This window comes from Theobroma cacao, chromosome 9 (genome assembly GCF_053813885.1).
Source record: "Theobroma cacao isolate CCN51 chromosome 9, ASM5381388v1, whole genome shotgun sequence".
Classification (NCBI taxonomy): Eukaryota; Viridiplantae; Streptophyta; class Magnoliopsida; order Malvales; family Malvaceae; genus Theobroma; species Theobroma cacao.
The window spans coordinates 10,204,800-10,220,675 of NC_142647.1; the positions used below are offsets into that span (position 1 = coordinate 10,204,800).

The window sequence follows — 15,876 nt, forward strand, 5'->3', positions numbered from 1 at the left end:
GGACATTGCCACTCAACTACCTTCGGAGCAAATCTTAGGAGTTTGAAGATGTGGAAACCTATGATTGACATCTTTAATAGAAGGTTGTCTATGTGGCAGCTGAAGTACTTGTCTTTTGGAAGGCGAATAATAGTAATTAACTTAGTTTTGAACTCATTACTGATCTATTATCTCTCCATTTTTCACACACCGAAAGGAGTTTTGGATAGCCTCGATCGGCTTATGAGAGAATATATATAATATATATGGTCCTCATGCTTCTATTGGAGTCAGAGGTGGACTTTAAGTATGTTGTTTTCTCTCATAAATTTACTGGTTATAGATTACAATCTTAGGAGTAAAGCACAATTTTTAAGAGTCCAATCTTGTTGTCTCTGCTTTGGCTGCTTGCGGTAATGCAGAAGTAGGGTAATTTAAAACCATTGCATTAGCATATAAAACTGAAATTTACAAATTTCAGCTTTTAATCAACATTGTTGATTAACCCTGTACCAGAGAAAAACATTAATTGTTGATTAACCAAATAAAAAGTGACCACAAAATAGTGATGTAGCTCAGTTTGCGGTATATTGAAAATTATCGACCAAATCCTGTAAGGGGAAAAACAAATACTACTTAAGCTAGCTTACTTTTAAAATACTAGTGGCCACTGGCCAGATCATTTCCTATACGATACGTTATGGCTTATTTTCATTCGTATTGGTAGCTTTTTCACACAAAAGGGGTTCTTCCAAGTCAAGTTTATAACTTGTCTGCAGAGACCAATCTATCAGAATTGTCTTCCTGGTTGATGATTTCTGATCATTTTGTGACTCTGGATCTGTTTTTCTATTGATCACTTGAAGGTCTTTGGCCTTTCCCCATAGCACAACATATAAGCCACCAATTACACCAACTGCACCTATCAGGCTGAAATGAAACAGAAACAGAAATTAACCATTACAAATACCAGGATATGAGAAGATAGGAAATAAAAATAAGAAGAAACTTTGTGGAGAATCTGGGATTTATATCCTTCATGTTGTTAAAATCTAAAATTATAAATTTACCTGCCCAAATAAATTTCCTCGTGCAAGAGCAAAGCAGCCGATATGGTCACAATGACCGTACATAAAGGATTGAACATGGCAGAGAAGAGGGGGCCTCTTTGTGCAATGCACCAGGCTTGAACGAAAAATGAGATCCCGGATCCTAAGATTCCCTATGGATATGGCAGTCCTGGTTAGTACTCCATAAGGATGTAATTTGCATTGTATAAAGGTTAGTGACCAGAATTCTTCTTTCGGTTGGAAATCAAAGTACATACTGCAAGGAGACAACAAAAAAGCTCAATATTGGAATGAAGTGTCCATGCTTCCAGGTCTGGTTCTAAAAACAGTGTAACTGCTGCTGACTGCAATGTTCCAAAGAAACACATCCAGGAGGATAAAGAAACGAGGTCAGGGTAGCTGGCTGAAGTAGGAACCTGTCAGAAATTATAATAATATATATTAGTGATTGAAATGTCAGACAAGTGAAGAGAACTATTGGATCCAAATACCTGCAAAATCAGCCAAAGAGACCAGCAAGAAGCGCTTCCAAAGAGAAATAGACAACCCAGCAACCAGTGCTCGCCTTCCGATCCAAAAATAGATTTTGCTGGTAAAGATTGTGCGTTAAGTAGCTTGGGGCCCCTAAGCAATGCCATGAAAATGGCTCCAGCGACACAGATCACCGTGCCAACTATTTTGGCAATACTTCTCAAGCTTCGAATATTCACCTTTTCTAATCTATAGATTTACAGAAAAGGGGGAAAAAACAAGAAGAAACGGTAAATGAATATTTCTATGCGATGGTTGAGGAGACATACTTGTTTTGAGCAATCTCGTATCCAACAATCGATGCCATTAAAAAAGTGATGGCGGGGACTAGATTAGCCATGGCACTTGCCATTGATGAAGTGGCCAAATATAAACCCTCATAGTAGATATTCTGATTGATTGTCACCCTGTGCCAGGTCAGTGCAAACAAGAAGAACTGTATAAAGATTTGACCTTAGGAAAACGAACTCAATTTCATATATCCAAAGTAGGAAAAAGATATAGATAAGAAGGAAAAGCAAGGAAAATAGACTCAGAAAATTACCCGATTAGTGAGGCCAAAAACATCAAAGAAAAGCTTCTTAATCCCATAGAAGATCCACCTGATATTCGCCTGCATACAAAGGTAAGGTGAGATGATTAATTAATATACATACCATACATGCTTGTTTGAGAGAGAGAGTTTATAACTCCATATATATGTTGAAAATCGTACCACCTCGAGACATAAGCTATTGGTGCAACTGCCAAAGTTGCCACGGCTTGCCTGTAAACTACAAGGACTCGAGGACTCATTCCTTGCAACAAAGCAGCCCTTGTGGCGAGTGCAACGCCTGCATAACAGATCTGTAATCCAACCATAGCCATTGCCGGCTTGTAATCTTCCCACCCACCCATATCTCTATTGCCCTTGACAGCGATTTCGTTCTCTCTAATAACAATAACAGATGTGAGAGAAGGGGAGAATAAAGCCAGCAAAACTAAAAAAAGGTTGTTCAAGTGTTGGCAAAAGTTGTGATGATCCTAGCCATAAAAGGGCAGTAAAATAATTATTAATTTATCAAATATTAATTTATAGAAATTTTATTGTAATAACTCAAAGTAAAAAATTTAATTCAGAGTCGTGGGAAATGGGAATTTTTTTATAATACAAACGAGAATATTGTGCTAGGTGCAAACATGGTGATTAAGCTAGTAATTGAAACAACAGAAATTAAGGAGCGGAATATGCGAGTACCAGCTGAGTTGGGGACAAAGATTTGTCGATTCAAGCTGAGCTAGTATCTGTTTTTCCTAGATGAGCGAGAGTCCAACCCCAGATTAATGACCTATCACTGCCAACAGAGACCACATGCAAATCCACGTTTCAACTTCGTCTGTTCTGCCAAGCAGCAATAAATTATCGGCTTTCGCCACATGCAAACACTGTCATTAAGCCTGCCTGTTCTTTTGTCTTCAGATTTCGATAACCAATCCAAGCCCAAATCTTAAAGACCTAATAATAATAATAATAATAATAATATTATTATTATTATTATTATACCCAACTAAATAATCAGAACATGAAAAGGTATCTTTGAATGCAACTGCTAAGAGCGTATAGGTGACTCCCGAGTGGGATCTTTTATGGTCGGCTAATTTATTTATCAATTATTAGTTTGTTAAAAATATTTACGGCACCTTTGGTTCAAAGAATGAAAAAAAATGCAATAATTATCTTGTAAAATAGATTGCTTGTTTTAAAGGATCTGCAAGGACTTATCTAGAGTACTCGTTGAGATTGGCAATGAAGACAGAGCTCTGCGCAATTTATGAAGGGGTGACAACTGAATATCGGGGAAACTAAGCTTGAGAAAATTAAGGAGAGAAGGGTTCAGAGACTATGGAGAGATGATAAATTTCAAATGGGAAGTGAGAGTTTCTTTTATGCGGTATGGTGATTATGCTCTTGTCTCTTTTAGCTAATAGTTTCTAAACTTCCTCCTATCTGTGAAGGTGGGAAGTTGAGTTTAACTTCTGTTTTGTGCCTACTGGATATTGAAAGGTGTACTACTGATTTTAGGTTTCACCATCCTCGTGAGATGTGTAAGTTGTAATGGTTTGATTATTAATATAAATGATTTATTGTTTGAGAAAGAAAATATAGAAGGGTGAAGAAATAGAATAAAATAGTTATTATATAATATTTATAAAAATTCTTGAACTATTTAAAAAAATTCAAATAATTTTTTATTTTTTTATGTTAAATTAATACTTTGTATTTTTATTTTAAGTCAAATAAACTTTTATTACCTATAATTGATTAACTATATTTAATCAAAATGTCACTTGTTATTCTATGCTACATGACGCTAATGTAGTATACTGACATGTTATAATAGATGATAATGTGACATACTGACTTAACATGATAACATGATCATATGACTTTTACATCATCTACATCATTGCCATGTCAACATCATGTGAGTATAAAATAATAAATAATTTTTTTTACTTCTCCATAGTCTTCAGGAATTAATGATATATTTATCTAGTTTATACTAATAGACATAAAAATAACAGAAACAACAGCAATTTACCATCAAGATCACTCATAGTCAAATGCAGGATGTACATAGTTAAATCTAGTAGTAAAGTGCAACTTTCCAAGTAAGATCAACCACAAAATAACAATATGGTCCCCGAGGGTCATAGAATGTAGATTACAATCATAATAGGTCCAGCCTGAAAAGGTAATGATAATGTGACATTTCTTGCATCCGCAAGACATGAAACAATTTTCAAGATTCCAATGAGGCCCATCTTTTTGTAATTCATATCGCATTGTTGATCTGTTTCTGATTACTAACAATTTATCAGTCGTTAGTTATAAGAATTTATTAGATTTAAAATAAAAATATATGGGCTTAATTATATGTAATAGAAAAAAAGAACTTATTTGAACTTTCTTGAATAGTTTATGGATTTTTTCAAACATTATACCAATAGTTATTATAATGTTTGGTTAATTGGATTGGAATATATAAGAATAGTATTAATATGTTTGGTTAGCTCAAAGCACAAGATTGGAATAAATATAAAAGACTGATTTATCTTTTTATTAAAATAATCATAATTTATTATAAAAATATTATTTTATTATAAATTAAAATTTTTATTTTTGATCAATTAAAATTTTAATACTATTTTCATTATAATTCTTTCGTTTTACTCTCTATTTCTTCTTTGTCTTTTTTCTCTTTTCCTTCTTTTCTTTCTTCTTTTCCAATTGATCAGTGATAGAATATGGTATCCGACAAAGCACCTAGATGCTGCTGGTGACCAAATCCAACCACTGGCACATCATTATAACCTTGCAATGGGAAGATTGAGCCGCTTAGACCTGAGCCAGTGATGTGCCATCGTGACTAATAGCAATAGATTTAACTATTTGGCTCCCCTCATTGGTCTTTCTCAATCAAGTTTGACCATTAGAAGCCCATTTTGTCACCTGCAACAGTCATAACTTTTGGTTTACGTAATTTAGTAATTTTACAACCATCGATGATGGTTGAAATTTGGTCGTTGGCTCTATTCGCTCTCCTACGCTTGGGATAAATTTTTTCTTTTTTTAGAAATAAAATGTTCCATAGAATAGTATTTCTATTGCTAAGTTAAAAAATAGCTAATACTATGGCGAAAAGAAGAATGGCCATTTTGATTAAACCCATAATAGACTTTTTGATCAGAACGGTTATTCCTCCTCATAATTTGAACCAAATTAGAGAACGGGCCTTCATCTAGAATAGACACGAAATAGAATTCCCATTCCATTGAAAATTTTCGGCTTCGCTTTTGGTGTAAGTGGATCCCTCCCCATATATATATTTTATAGCAATGCTACATGTTACGTGGTTTGAATATGATAAAATGATATTTTTATCTATATTGAGGGGCACGGTAGCAACACTGCATGTCATGTGGTTTGAATATGACGAAATGATAGTTTTATTTATACTAAAAAGCATAGTTGTTAAATCGAGATACTATCATATATCGAAATCTTATTTTTTTAACAGAATTGAATATTATAAGGCATAAATTGGAATGATGATTATTATTATTTTAATTTAAACTCTCAACATATTTCTTAATAATATAAAATTTTAAATAAAATATATATTTTTTCACATTAATTTATTAATTAAAAAATAACATGTTGAAATTAAAAGGAACTTGAATTTTTTTAGTATTTTTTGTTTAAAATCTAAAGATTGAAACTCATAAAATGTAATTTTTCATGTTTCAACTCAAAAAAATAATAAAAAATAAAATTTTTGATAATTAATTAGAATTAAGCTTTATAACAAAAGTGTATCAATTGTATTATACGATATGCCCCTATATCGTAAGATACGTATTGTTTGTTGTACAATACGCTTTCGATACTTGATAAAATGCGATATAGCTATAGATACGTATTGTTTTTTATTAGTATTGTATTGTAACATATTGTACTATATGTATCGCATATTGTACGATAATAATAACTATGCTAAGAGGCACAGTAGCAACGCTATGTGTCATGTGGTTTGACTATCATGAAATGATATTTTTATCTATACTGAAAGGCGTAGCAACACTAAATGCCATGTGTTTTGATTTTGATATAGACTAAAATTATAAGGCAAATGTTTTGATGGAGTAAATTAAGTGAGGTACCTATACTAGCGATAGTATCGCTGGACATTGTGCACAATGGTGAGAGCACATAGCTAGCAGAGGGCATGGATAATGATGCTAGCCTTGTGGCTGAAGGATGGCACAAGTGTTTATCATAGTCATTGGCTTGAGCCACTGTACCACTTTTATACGAGTTCACTACTTGGCATACACCCTAGATAATTACGGTAGTGGATAATGGCACTATCCTTGAGATAAATGTCATCAGGACTTATTATGATTATATAGTACTTCACTAGCATACTCCACTGCATGTTTATGATATAGTTGTTTTAATTGATTTTGATAAAGAGTAGTTGTTGTAAAAAGTGAGGTGTTTATATGGCGTTATGGTTGAGCTTTGGCTATTTTTAAGTTATAAGTATTGGAAAGCACTTAAATGTTATAATTGCCTCCATTGATTTGGTTTTAAATTAAATTGCATGATTTCTAAAGGAAAAATGCATAACTTTTAATAAAAGCCTCCTTGTTAAATTGTCTATTCCCTTTGTATATCCCTTATTGAGTTTATGCTTACCATTTTCAAAATGCATGTTTTGACTTTTAGATTAAAGAGTAGCTAGATCATAGAGTTGGGAGTTCCACCCGAATATGTCAGTTGGTAGGTAACTATGATGGCCTTCAGTAGCCACTTTGTTGGTCCCTATAATATGTGCTAGAGGGGGGTAAATAGCACAATTTGGCTCTTGACAAGATTGGAAACTAATTTTCAGAACTTAAGAAAACAAAAATAGAGTATAAAATGCACATCAATTTAGAGTGGTTCGATCCAAGACCTACATCCACTACCTTGATTATCCAACTAAGGATTTTCTCACAAACTCACTAACAACTGGTGAAATTCATAAGCTTCCACCAAGCTTTTACAATGGCTTTTACCAGGCTCAGTCACAACCGTTTACACTAGTTTTTCACGAGCTCAACTAAAACTCAAAGTGGTTTTCCAAGGCTCAACCACAACCTTTAACAATCAAGCTTGAACAACCCCTTAGAGTGACTCCCTCACTCTAAGAATACAAGAGAAGTAGTAAAAGAAAGTACCTATGATCACTGGATGATCTGATTGGTACAAGATTGAGTGCTAAATACAAATGCAAAGAGTAGGCGTTTAAGTGCAGACAAGTACAGTGAAACTTTTCTGGTTTTTCTACTTTCTATAGCTTAAATCTCATTCGAGGCTTCCAAAAACTTGTTTTTAATTGTTGAGAGACCCTTTTATACTTGGAGATGCAACTTTGATGGCAGTTTGACAATATATGGTCGTTGAAAACAGTTAAGGATGAGTTCTAGTCGTTAATCTATCTTGTAGTGCTCTAATTCAAATTGCAGACAGAGAGCTCTTAGTCGACTGATTTGATGGACTAAGTTGATTCTGTTTCTGGTTTGCAGATCTTGGCAGAGAGCACTTAATCAACTGACTTGGTCGACTAAGTTGGTTCTGTTTCTCAAAATCTTCAGCCCACCATTTCTCCAATTTGAAACTTGGTCAACCAACGTTTTTCTTTGTTTCACCAATAAGCTTCCTCCTTGTTAGACTATTGCATCTTGTTATTTTTATCCCTTTTTTTTCTTTTGATATACTCTTTGAAGAGTTTAATTAATTAATTTCATATATTAATTTCCTGCACACTAAAGTAAAGGTATTTGACACAAATGAGCGGGAATATTTTGCTATCATCAAAAACATATAGAGTCAACATTCTCTATCTTTTATTTTATATGATCACAAAATACTCCAAGATTAAGAATGCAATGTCTATGCTCAGTATGAATGCTTCAAATCTTTATGCATAATGAGGTGCTGTCCCTTAGTCAATGCATCTACTTTTCTTTCCATAATATTAAACAAAACCAAAACTGAGCATCACACACATAAATTAAACATGAAGACCTATTTAACTCTATTTGATTTAATATTCCTTCTCTCTTTTTTTTTTTTTCATCATTAAACAAGATATTCAAAACTCCTCCTTAATGAGTGCATCAAGATTTTATTTTAATCTTTAAATCAAACTTTAATGAATGAGAATCATAAGCACTCATACACCTAAGTCATTCAAGCTTATAGATATAGTTTAATAACTTAAAGAGTCAAGCTTGTGTCAATGTAAGAACAAGTGTATGAGAGTTAAATAATTTAAAGAAATCTTCAAGAATTACTCAATAAAGCTCAAGCAAATTTGATCATTTTGTCATAATCAAAACTATAATAATTTTAAAGCTAACACACTTTTCACCAAAGTCCTTTATTGTACGAGTATTGCGTTGGTCTTTCGACTATTTGTGATATTTGTGCATAAACTGGTCATAGCCACAAGGTGGCATATATAATTTGAGGATTTTATGTTGATGTATATATTTTTATATAGGTGTGGGCACGTAACTAACTGCTTTGCCACACTATATTGAGGGTCACTTGGACCCATGTGGATATATTCATTGTGATACTACACTAGGTGTGTTATGCATGTATTTATACGTGATGTGTTAATACTTGGTGCCATGGATAGCAGGTACAAGTATGCTATGACCTATCAAGTTATAAACTATAAGGTTTGCATGGGTCTAACGAGCCCAACCTGTTGGGTCCATGTGCCAGTGACGGCCAGCAATGGTTAAGTGACAAGGACAGGCTCTGGGGACGTAGGTCGAGAAAGGTCGGGCCTAAGGGGGACAAAGAAAGGGAGAATAAAAGAAAAGAACAAACGGGAGGGAAGGCAATCAAGTTAGTTATATGATTAAATTTACCAATGAAATTATCGACGCAAAATTTTTTTGGTACTCGTGGTTGACATTTGATTGATGTATGACAATACTTTCTCCAACGGAAAATTAGTCAACATTTTGAAAATTTTGATGGTAGCCTTTTGACGTTTAGGGTAGGCATTATCGACCAAAATTTCGTCAATATTTCCATTGTTGTGTTTTAGACCCTTGATGCTTCATATTCCATTTACCAACGGAAGTAACAATGGATTATTTTGTTACCAAGCGTGATTGACGTTTGATTGATGTCTAAGTTTACCTTTCAAGATCAACAAAAATCCCGTTGACAGTTTTGTTGCTAATTTCTTACTCTAGATGCTTTATTTTTTATTTCCGAATGGAAGTTAGCTACAGATGACTCCGTCAGAAAGGGTGATTGATGTTTGATTAACGTTTGACTTTACTTTTCCCAACTGATGAAAATTTTGTTGGCATTTTCGAAATTCCATCAGTATATCCATTGCTATGTTTCTATCCCCGAATGCTTTATTCTACAATTATTGACTGAAAATAATGACGGAGTATTCCGTCAGCAAGTGTGATGGATGTTTGAGTTTACCTTTCCAATTGACAAAAATTCCATCAGCCTTTTTGGAAATCCCATCGGCACCTCTGTCAGTACTTTCTATATCGACAGATATAGTATATTATTGGTAGGCTTCGCTCTAACAATAAACATCGATCGAGTACCGATGGAAGATGTTTCGTTGGCATTTTTTGTCGCTGTTCTACTAGAGAATTGCATAGATGCTATTCGTTAGAATTCCATCGTTAATCGATTGGCATTTACCAATAGAGTATTATTAACGGAAACATTTCTGTCAATAAAGCCTGAATTTTAGGTAGTGTTCTTTGAATTGATTTACCACATTGTCCAAGTTGTCGAATACGTCTTTATTCCACTACTTTAGAAAGGAACATCCACTTGAGCATCTTTTTTCACTTTCGATCAGAAACCCAATCTTCATTGAACATCTAACAAAGTTCATTCATCTAGAGACTACAATATTGAAATTTTTATCCTATAGCCAACAATTAAGAAAAGTAAAAAGGGCATGGGTCCTAATCAATCACTTTTGAGATTAAGGGTGCATTCGTTTTATATAAAATATTTTTTGGAAAACATTTTCAAGACTTATACTTGTTTAGAAAACGAAAAATTTATTCTAGATGTAAAACATTTTATGAGTCAACAGAAAAAATACCAATTAACCACGTAAAATGTCTTACATCTTTGAGAGGCGTAAGACATTTTGCAGGGAACAAAAAAACTACTCTTATACTAAGCTTAGCCATATAGGTTTGATGAATATGAATATTTAACTTAAAATATTATAAAATTAAAAATATTAATATTTAACATTAAAATATTAACTTAAAATATTAATATTTAAATTATTAAATATTATTAAAATTTTAAAAAATATTTTTAATGAAATCATTCAATAAAATTAATATTTTTATTTACAAATTAAATAAATCTTACTAATAATTATAACAAAAAATATTTCAGTGACCATAATTTAATGAATATACATTTATAAATATAGGTTTTGAATGTTTTACATAATTGATGAATATTGATATTTTTATAACCTTATGATAGAAAGAATAATGAGATGGAAATTTTGTTTACAATTAGAGCTTACTTTCATTATAATATGTGGTTAAATACTTTGAAAAATATAATTATTCATTTTTTCCATTTTCATTTTCATTCTTAATTTTAATGTGAAAACCGAATGGCACCATTGTTTTGTAATCAACTCCTTTATCATTTTAACACCCAAATAACTTCACCAGTGATGGTACAATATTTTCCACTAGATGATACAAACAATAAAAAATGCTTTCGACAATTTATCCGAATAACAAAATACTTTAAATTTTTATGTAAAATATTTTACATAGAAAAATTGTCCTTCAATAAGTTATTTTTCGGTTACTAAACGGACTCTAAGAGAATAGGACATGGTCTGAAATGGTGTGCTTTAGTCCTTTTTGAGATAGATTCTATAAATTGAGAATCCATTTCGGGGACTCTAAGAGTTGATTCAATCTATTTTTTTAACCTGGACCAAAGGGTTGATTCAATCATATAACTAACTTGGACCAAAGAGCTGCATAAGCACACGTACCAACACGATATAAGGCACATTTAGCTTTCTTTTTTTTTTGGTTCTTTCCCATTCCATTTTCTTAATACCTTCACTAGTTATTTCACTGTTTCTTCTCTTTTTCTTCTTTCTCTCTAATTATTTCCCAAAAGGAAAATCCTAAAAATCCCAACGTTAAAAGCCTTCTCCTCCAATTTGGTGGTACAATGGTCGTGTTTGACAAGTTTGCTTTCTTTTCAAAATTTTATCAAAATGTTAATGATTTGAATTTATGTCTTTTACCAACTGTGGTTTTTTATTTTGGTTGATTTTAATTCAATATTTAACTTACTGAAAATTATATGTATCTACTATTTAAAAAGTTAAATTCAAATTTTAATTTCATTCTCTATTAAAAAGAAAAAAATTTTATTGGAAACAAAAGAAGAATGAACTTAGAGTAGAGGTAGAAGAACTATAAAAAAAATAAAAGTTTATGATTTTCTTGGTTCCGAAATTAGTGGAGATTCAGGAGAATATTAGTTTTGATAGGTTAGTGGTGCTCAGTGCACTCTTGTCAAACCTTGCTCTATAAAGTAATTACGGTGTCATTCACATACTTGATAGAATGTTTGTATATTGAGAAAGCCCGAGAAATTGACAAAAGACGATATTGCCCCTAGAAGTACAATTAAGTCGATTAAACATCGAATAAGATAAAATCGAGATCTTAAAGATGAAATTGAGAATGTCACAGTCCAGGCATGACTCAAAATGGTAATTCAGAATTCGAAGTCCGATTTGGAGTCAATCTGGAAAATTGACCGGTTAGGGGCAAAATGATCATTTTGCAATTTGAGGACAAAATGAAAATTTTTAGAAAAGATTTTCTTAGCCCCATTTGACGTGTTTGAGTATGATATGAGTATTGAAGTACAATTGGAAGATTTAGCAGTGAAAAATATGAGTTTTCGGTATTTTTAGAGTATAGGGGTAAAATGGTAATTTTGCCATCCGAAATCGAAAATTTAATTTTTGAAAGGATTTTGATCAAATTTAATTATTTGGAGTGTGAAATGAGTATGAGGAGTGAAAATTATGCATTATGGCAAATTTTCAATTTTTGGGGTAAAAATGTAATTTTTGAAAAGTTCGGAGGTAAAAGTATAATTTTGAAAAATTTACTCCACCAAAACTTTGGAAAAATCTGAAAATTTCACTTAAGACTTGGATAAGCCAAAGGGAATGAGTGGTGGAAAAAGTAGGACAAGTGGATGGCTAGAAAAAAAAAAGAATTAATAAAATATTCAAAATATGAATAAAATAATATTATTTCATTAAACTAATAAAAAGGCATAAAAAAATCAGCCCATAACCCATTCTTCTTCTTCAACATTCAGCCAAGCAAGAAACAAGAGAGAGAAAGGAGAAAATAAAACCCTAGCCAAGAAATTTAAAGGAAAAATTGGTGGAAATTCAAAAATCAAGTGAAAAAAAGGTAACATTTCTTAAATTTGTCTTGTGCTTTACCTTTCCCATGCATTTCCCATCATTTTCCATGGTTGAATCATGTGATTTGAGGATGATTTCAATTCTGGTTATATGGGTTTAGAGAGAGAAAGTTGTTAGATAAATTTGATTTTGAGTTATGTTAGTGTTTAGTGTTAGTTTAGCTTGTTTATGAGTAAAACAACAAGAAAAATATTTATCTCTATGGGAGAGGCGCATAGGGTAACTCTTATGGAGGTGTTTGAGTCCACTTCACGCTTTACCACCACGTGAAATTGAGATTCAGCCAATGCCAAGAAACGACTGTTTTATATGAATAAGTTGTTTTAATAGCCTTGGCGGACTCGAGTGGATGCTTTGATGACGATCAAGTATCCCCGAGGATGAGTTTTGGCATGAGCCAAATTTTATGAGAAACATAAGCCTTGAAAATCATTTTAATTGAATTATAATTGTTTTCATGGGATGGAATAAATTTCTAAGTTATGAAATGCATATTGGGATGGGATGTTTTATTGTCTCAATTTACTCAGCTTTAGATACTTTAGATGGTATCTGTTTACTCACTGGGATTATAAAATCTCACCCCTTCTTCCTATACATTTTTCAGGCTCAGGACAGTTTGTTGATAGTTGATTAAGACGAGAATTAATCTCGGAGTTGCATCCTAGAAAGTAAGGGTTCGTAGCCCTACATCTTCTTAGTTAGTTGGGGGCCCACGTGTCACTGTAAAAGTAATTTTATTCTTCAGTTATTTGATTTAAAGTATGTATGAATATATTTAGCTTTTATACTATAATTTTGGCGAGTTTCGGTGTTTTTGAAGAAAAATGACGAAAATGCCCATGTGAGCAAGAAAGTAATATTTTATTGTTTTGATTTGGAAATGACTTATAATTTCTTGAAATGTGAGATTTAATAACTATCGATCACCGGAGAGATGCGGAAGCTGATGCTAAGTCTTGCGGGATTTCGATCGGCATTCGGGGTAATGAGTGCCTATCGGGATGTCGCGGCGGTTGTCACGAGCTCGATGGGAGTTCCGGGTCGTGACAACTCTAATTTGCTAGTCAATTTAGACTAATGTAAAAAACATGTAGAACATTATTACTATTGTGTTATTCTGCAAAGATGAAAGATGAACATTTTTATTTATTTTTGGCTTGCTATTGTGTGCTTTATTTCTTCTCATGAGCATATTGCTTATCATTTTATGCATGTTTTTATAGTGCTGCATATTTTTGCTTACTGATGTTATTTATGCTGTTGATGTTTGTAGATGGAATCTAACAATCTTGATATTTCTCTTGAATCGAATGTTCATTTTGTAGGGGAAACTACTAATGATTGTGCAAAGATAAATGAGGTTGAGGCAGAACAAATTGATGGAGAAAAGCCATGCCAATGTAAAAAAAAAAGAGTTAACTTCAAAAGTTTGGACCTTTTTTGAACGTTTGTCAGAAAAGAACCCAATTGATGGAAAACTGCAAACAAAGTGCAAGCCTCGTGGCTATGTTCTAAATTGTGAAAGCAAGTATGGGACAAGTAATATGAAACGTCATAATGAAAAATGTGTTAGGAGAGACACACGTGATATAGGTTAGATGATTTTTTCTAAAGAACATGGTTCAATGTTAATGAGGAATTCAAAGTATGATCTTGAAAAGTTTCATGAATTAGTAGTAGCTGCAATTATGATGCATAATTTGTTTTTATCATTTGTGGAGTGTATTAATGGCATGAGGATTGTGTTGACTCATTTGTGTGAGAATGTTGTTTTGTTCTCTAGGAACCTCATTAAAGCTAATATACTTAAGATATATAAAAAAGAAGTATGTGAGATAAAAAGCTTGCTTCATGAAACACCTAGTAAGATTTGTTTGACTTTTGATTTTTGGACTTCTGTCACTATTGATGAGTATATATGTCTTATTGCTAATTTTGTTGACAAAAATTAGGTTCTATAGAAAATAATCTTTAGTTTTTCCTTTATGCTACTTCCATATAATGGAGTTGCATTGAGTGAAAAGGTTCATGCACTGTTAATTGAATAAGGAATTGAAAGTAAATTGTTTTCAATGACATTGGATAATGCTTCTGCAAATGATACTTTTATTTAAAAGTTGAAAGTGCATTTGAATATGGTAAAGCCACTTTTAGGAGGTAGTAAGTTTTTCATATAAGATGTTATGCTCATTTTGTTAATATGATTGTGCAAAATGGTTTAAAAGAAGTTGATAGTGTTATCGAAAAGTGAGGGAAAGTATTAAGTACATGAAATGTTCTACAGAGAAAAAGCAAACGTTTCTGGAGTGCGTGAACATAATGCATTTGAATGCAAAAAGAGGCTTAAAATAAGATGTTCCAACTAGGTGGAACTTGTTAGCTCTAAAATTATTATAGTTTTGATTATGAAAAAATGATCAAATTTGTTTAAACATTATTTGAGTGATCCTTGACAAGTTCTTGAAATGATTTAACTCTCATATATTTGTTCTTGCATAGTTACAAGCTTGACTCTTGAATTTATTGAACTATATCTATAAGCTTGTATGACTTAGTTGTATGAGTGCTTATGATTCCCTAGTCATTAAAGTCTAATTTAAAGATTAAAGGAAAATCTAGATGCACTCAATAAGGGGGAGTTTTGAATATCTTATTTAATGATGACAAAAAGAGGGAGAAGGAAAACTAAGTTAAATAGAGTTTGATAGGTCTTTATGTTAAATTTATGTGTGTGATGCTTAGTTATGGTTTTGTTGAATATTATGTACTAATTATTAGGGATATTCAATATATCTTGCTCAGTTACTATGGGTATTGTATATCTTGTTTAGCTACTATGGATATTATAAATATTTTATTGTAAATCTTTAAAGAAAACTAGATGCATTAACCAAGGGGGAGCAATCCTTATTATGCGTAAAGATTTAAAGCATTCATACTAAACATATACATTGCATTCTTAACCTATGAGTGTTTTGTCATCATTCAAAATAAGAGAGAGAGAATGTTGACTCCATGTATTTTTTATGATAACAAAACATTCCCATTCATTGGTGTCTAATTATATTATTTAAGTGTGTAGGAGAAAGCCTAAATTCTTTAATATATTTGTTAATTAAAGGCAAGTCAAGAAGCTTGCTAATTTTGAAGATAGGTTAATCAGTTAAAGAAAGAAAGAAGAAAGTGATTAGTGA

At 32.2% G+C, this 15,876-nt stretch overlaps 1 protein-coding gene across 3 annotated transcripts; it reads right to left on the bottom strand.

Moving 5' to 3' along the window:
* Positions 1–494: 494 nt before the first annotated feature.
* On the bottom strand, positions 495–2,564 carry LOC18589077 (WAT1-related protein At4g30420-like). Of its 3 annotated transcripts, XM_088810125.1 has the most exons (7): positions 2,296–2,564; positions 2,125–2,193; positions 1,861–1,987; positions 1,541–1,759; positions 1,307–1,465; positions 1,050–1,201; positions 495–909 (listed from the first exon to the last, which is right to left on the bottom strand). In XM_088810125.1, exons 1-7 carry the CDS (start codon positions 2,475–2,477, stop codon positions 678–680), a joined length of 1,140 nt encoding a protein of 379 aa, XP_088666251.1. In that variant the 5' UTR covers positions 2,478–2,564; the 3' UTR covers positions 495–677. The 3 variants fall into 3 exon arrangements, with proteins under 3 accessions (XP_088666251.1, XP_088666250.1, XP_088666248.1); XM_088810124.1 differs by lacking the exons at positions 1,307–1,465; positions 1,541–1,759 and having other exon boundaries at positions 685–909; positions 1,050–1,305; positions 1,850–1,987; positions 2,299–2,564; XM_088810122.1 differs by lacking the exons at positions 1,307–1,465; positions 1,541–1,759 and having other exon boundaries at positions 685–909; positions 1,050–1,305; positions 1,850–1,987.
* Between the last annotated feature and the right edge of the window lie 13,312 nt (positions 2,565–15,876).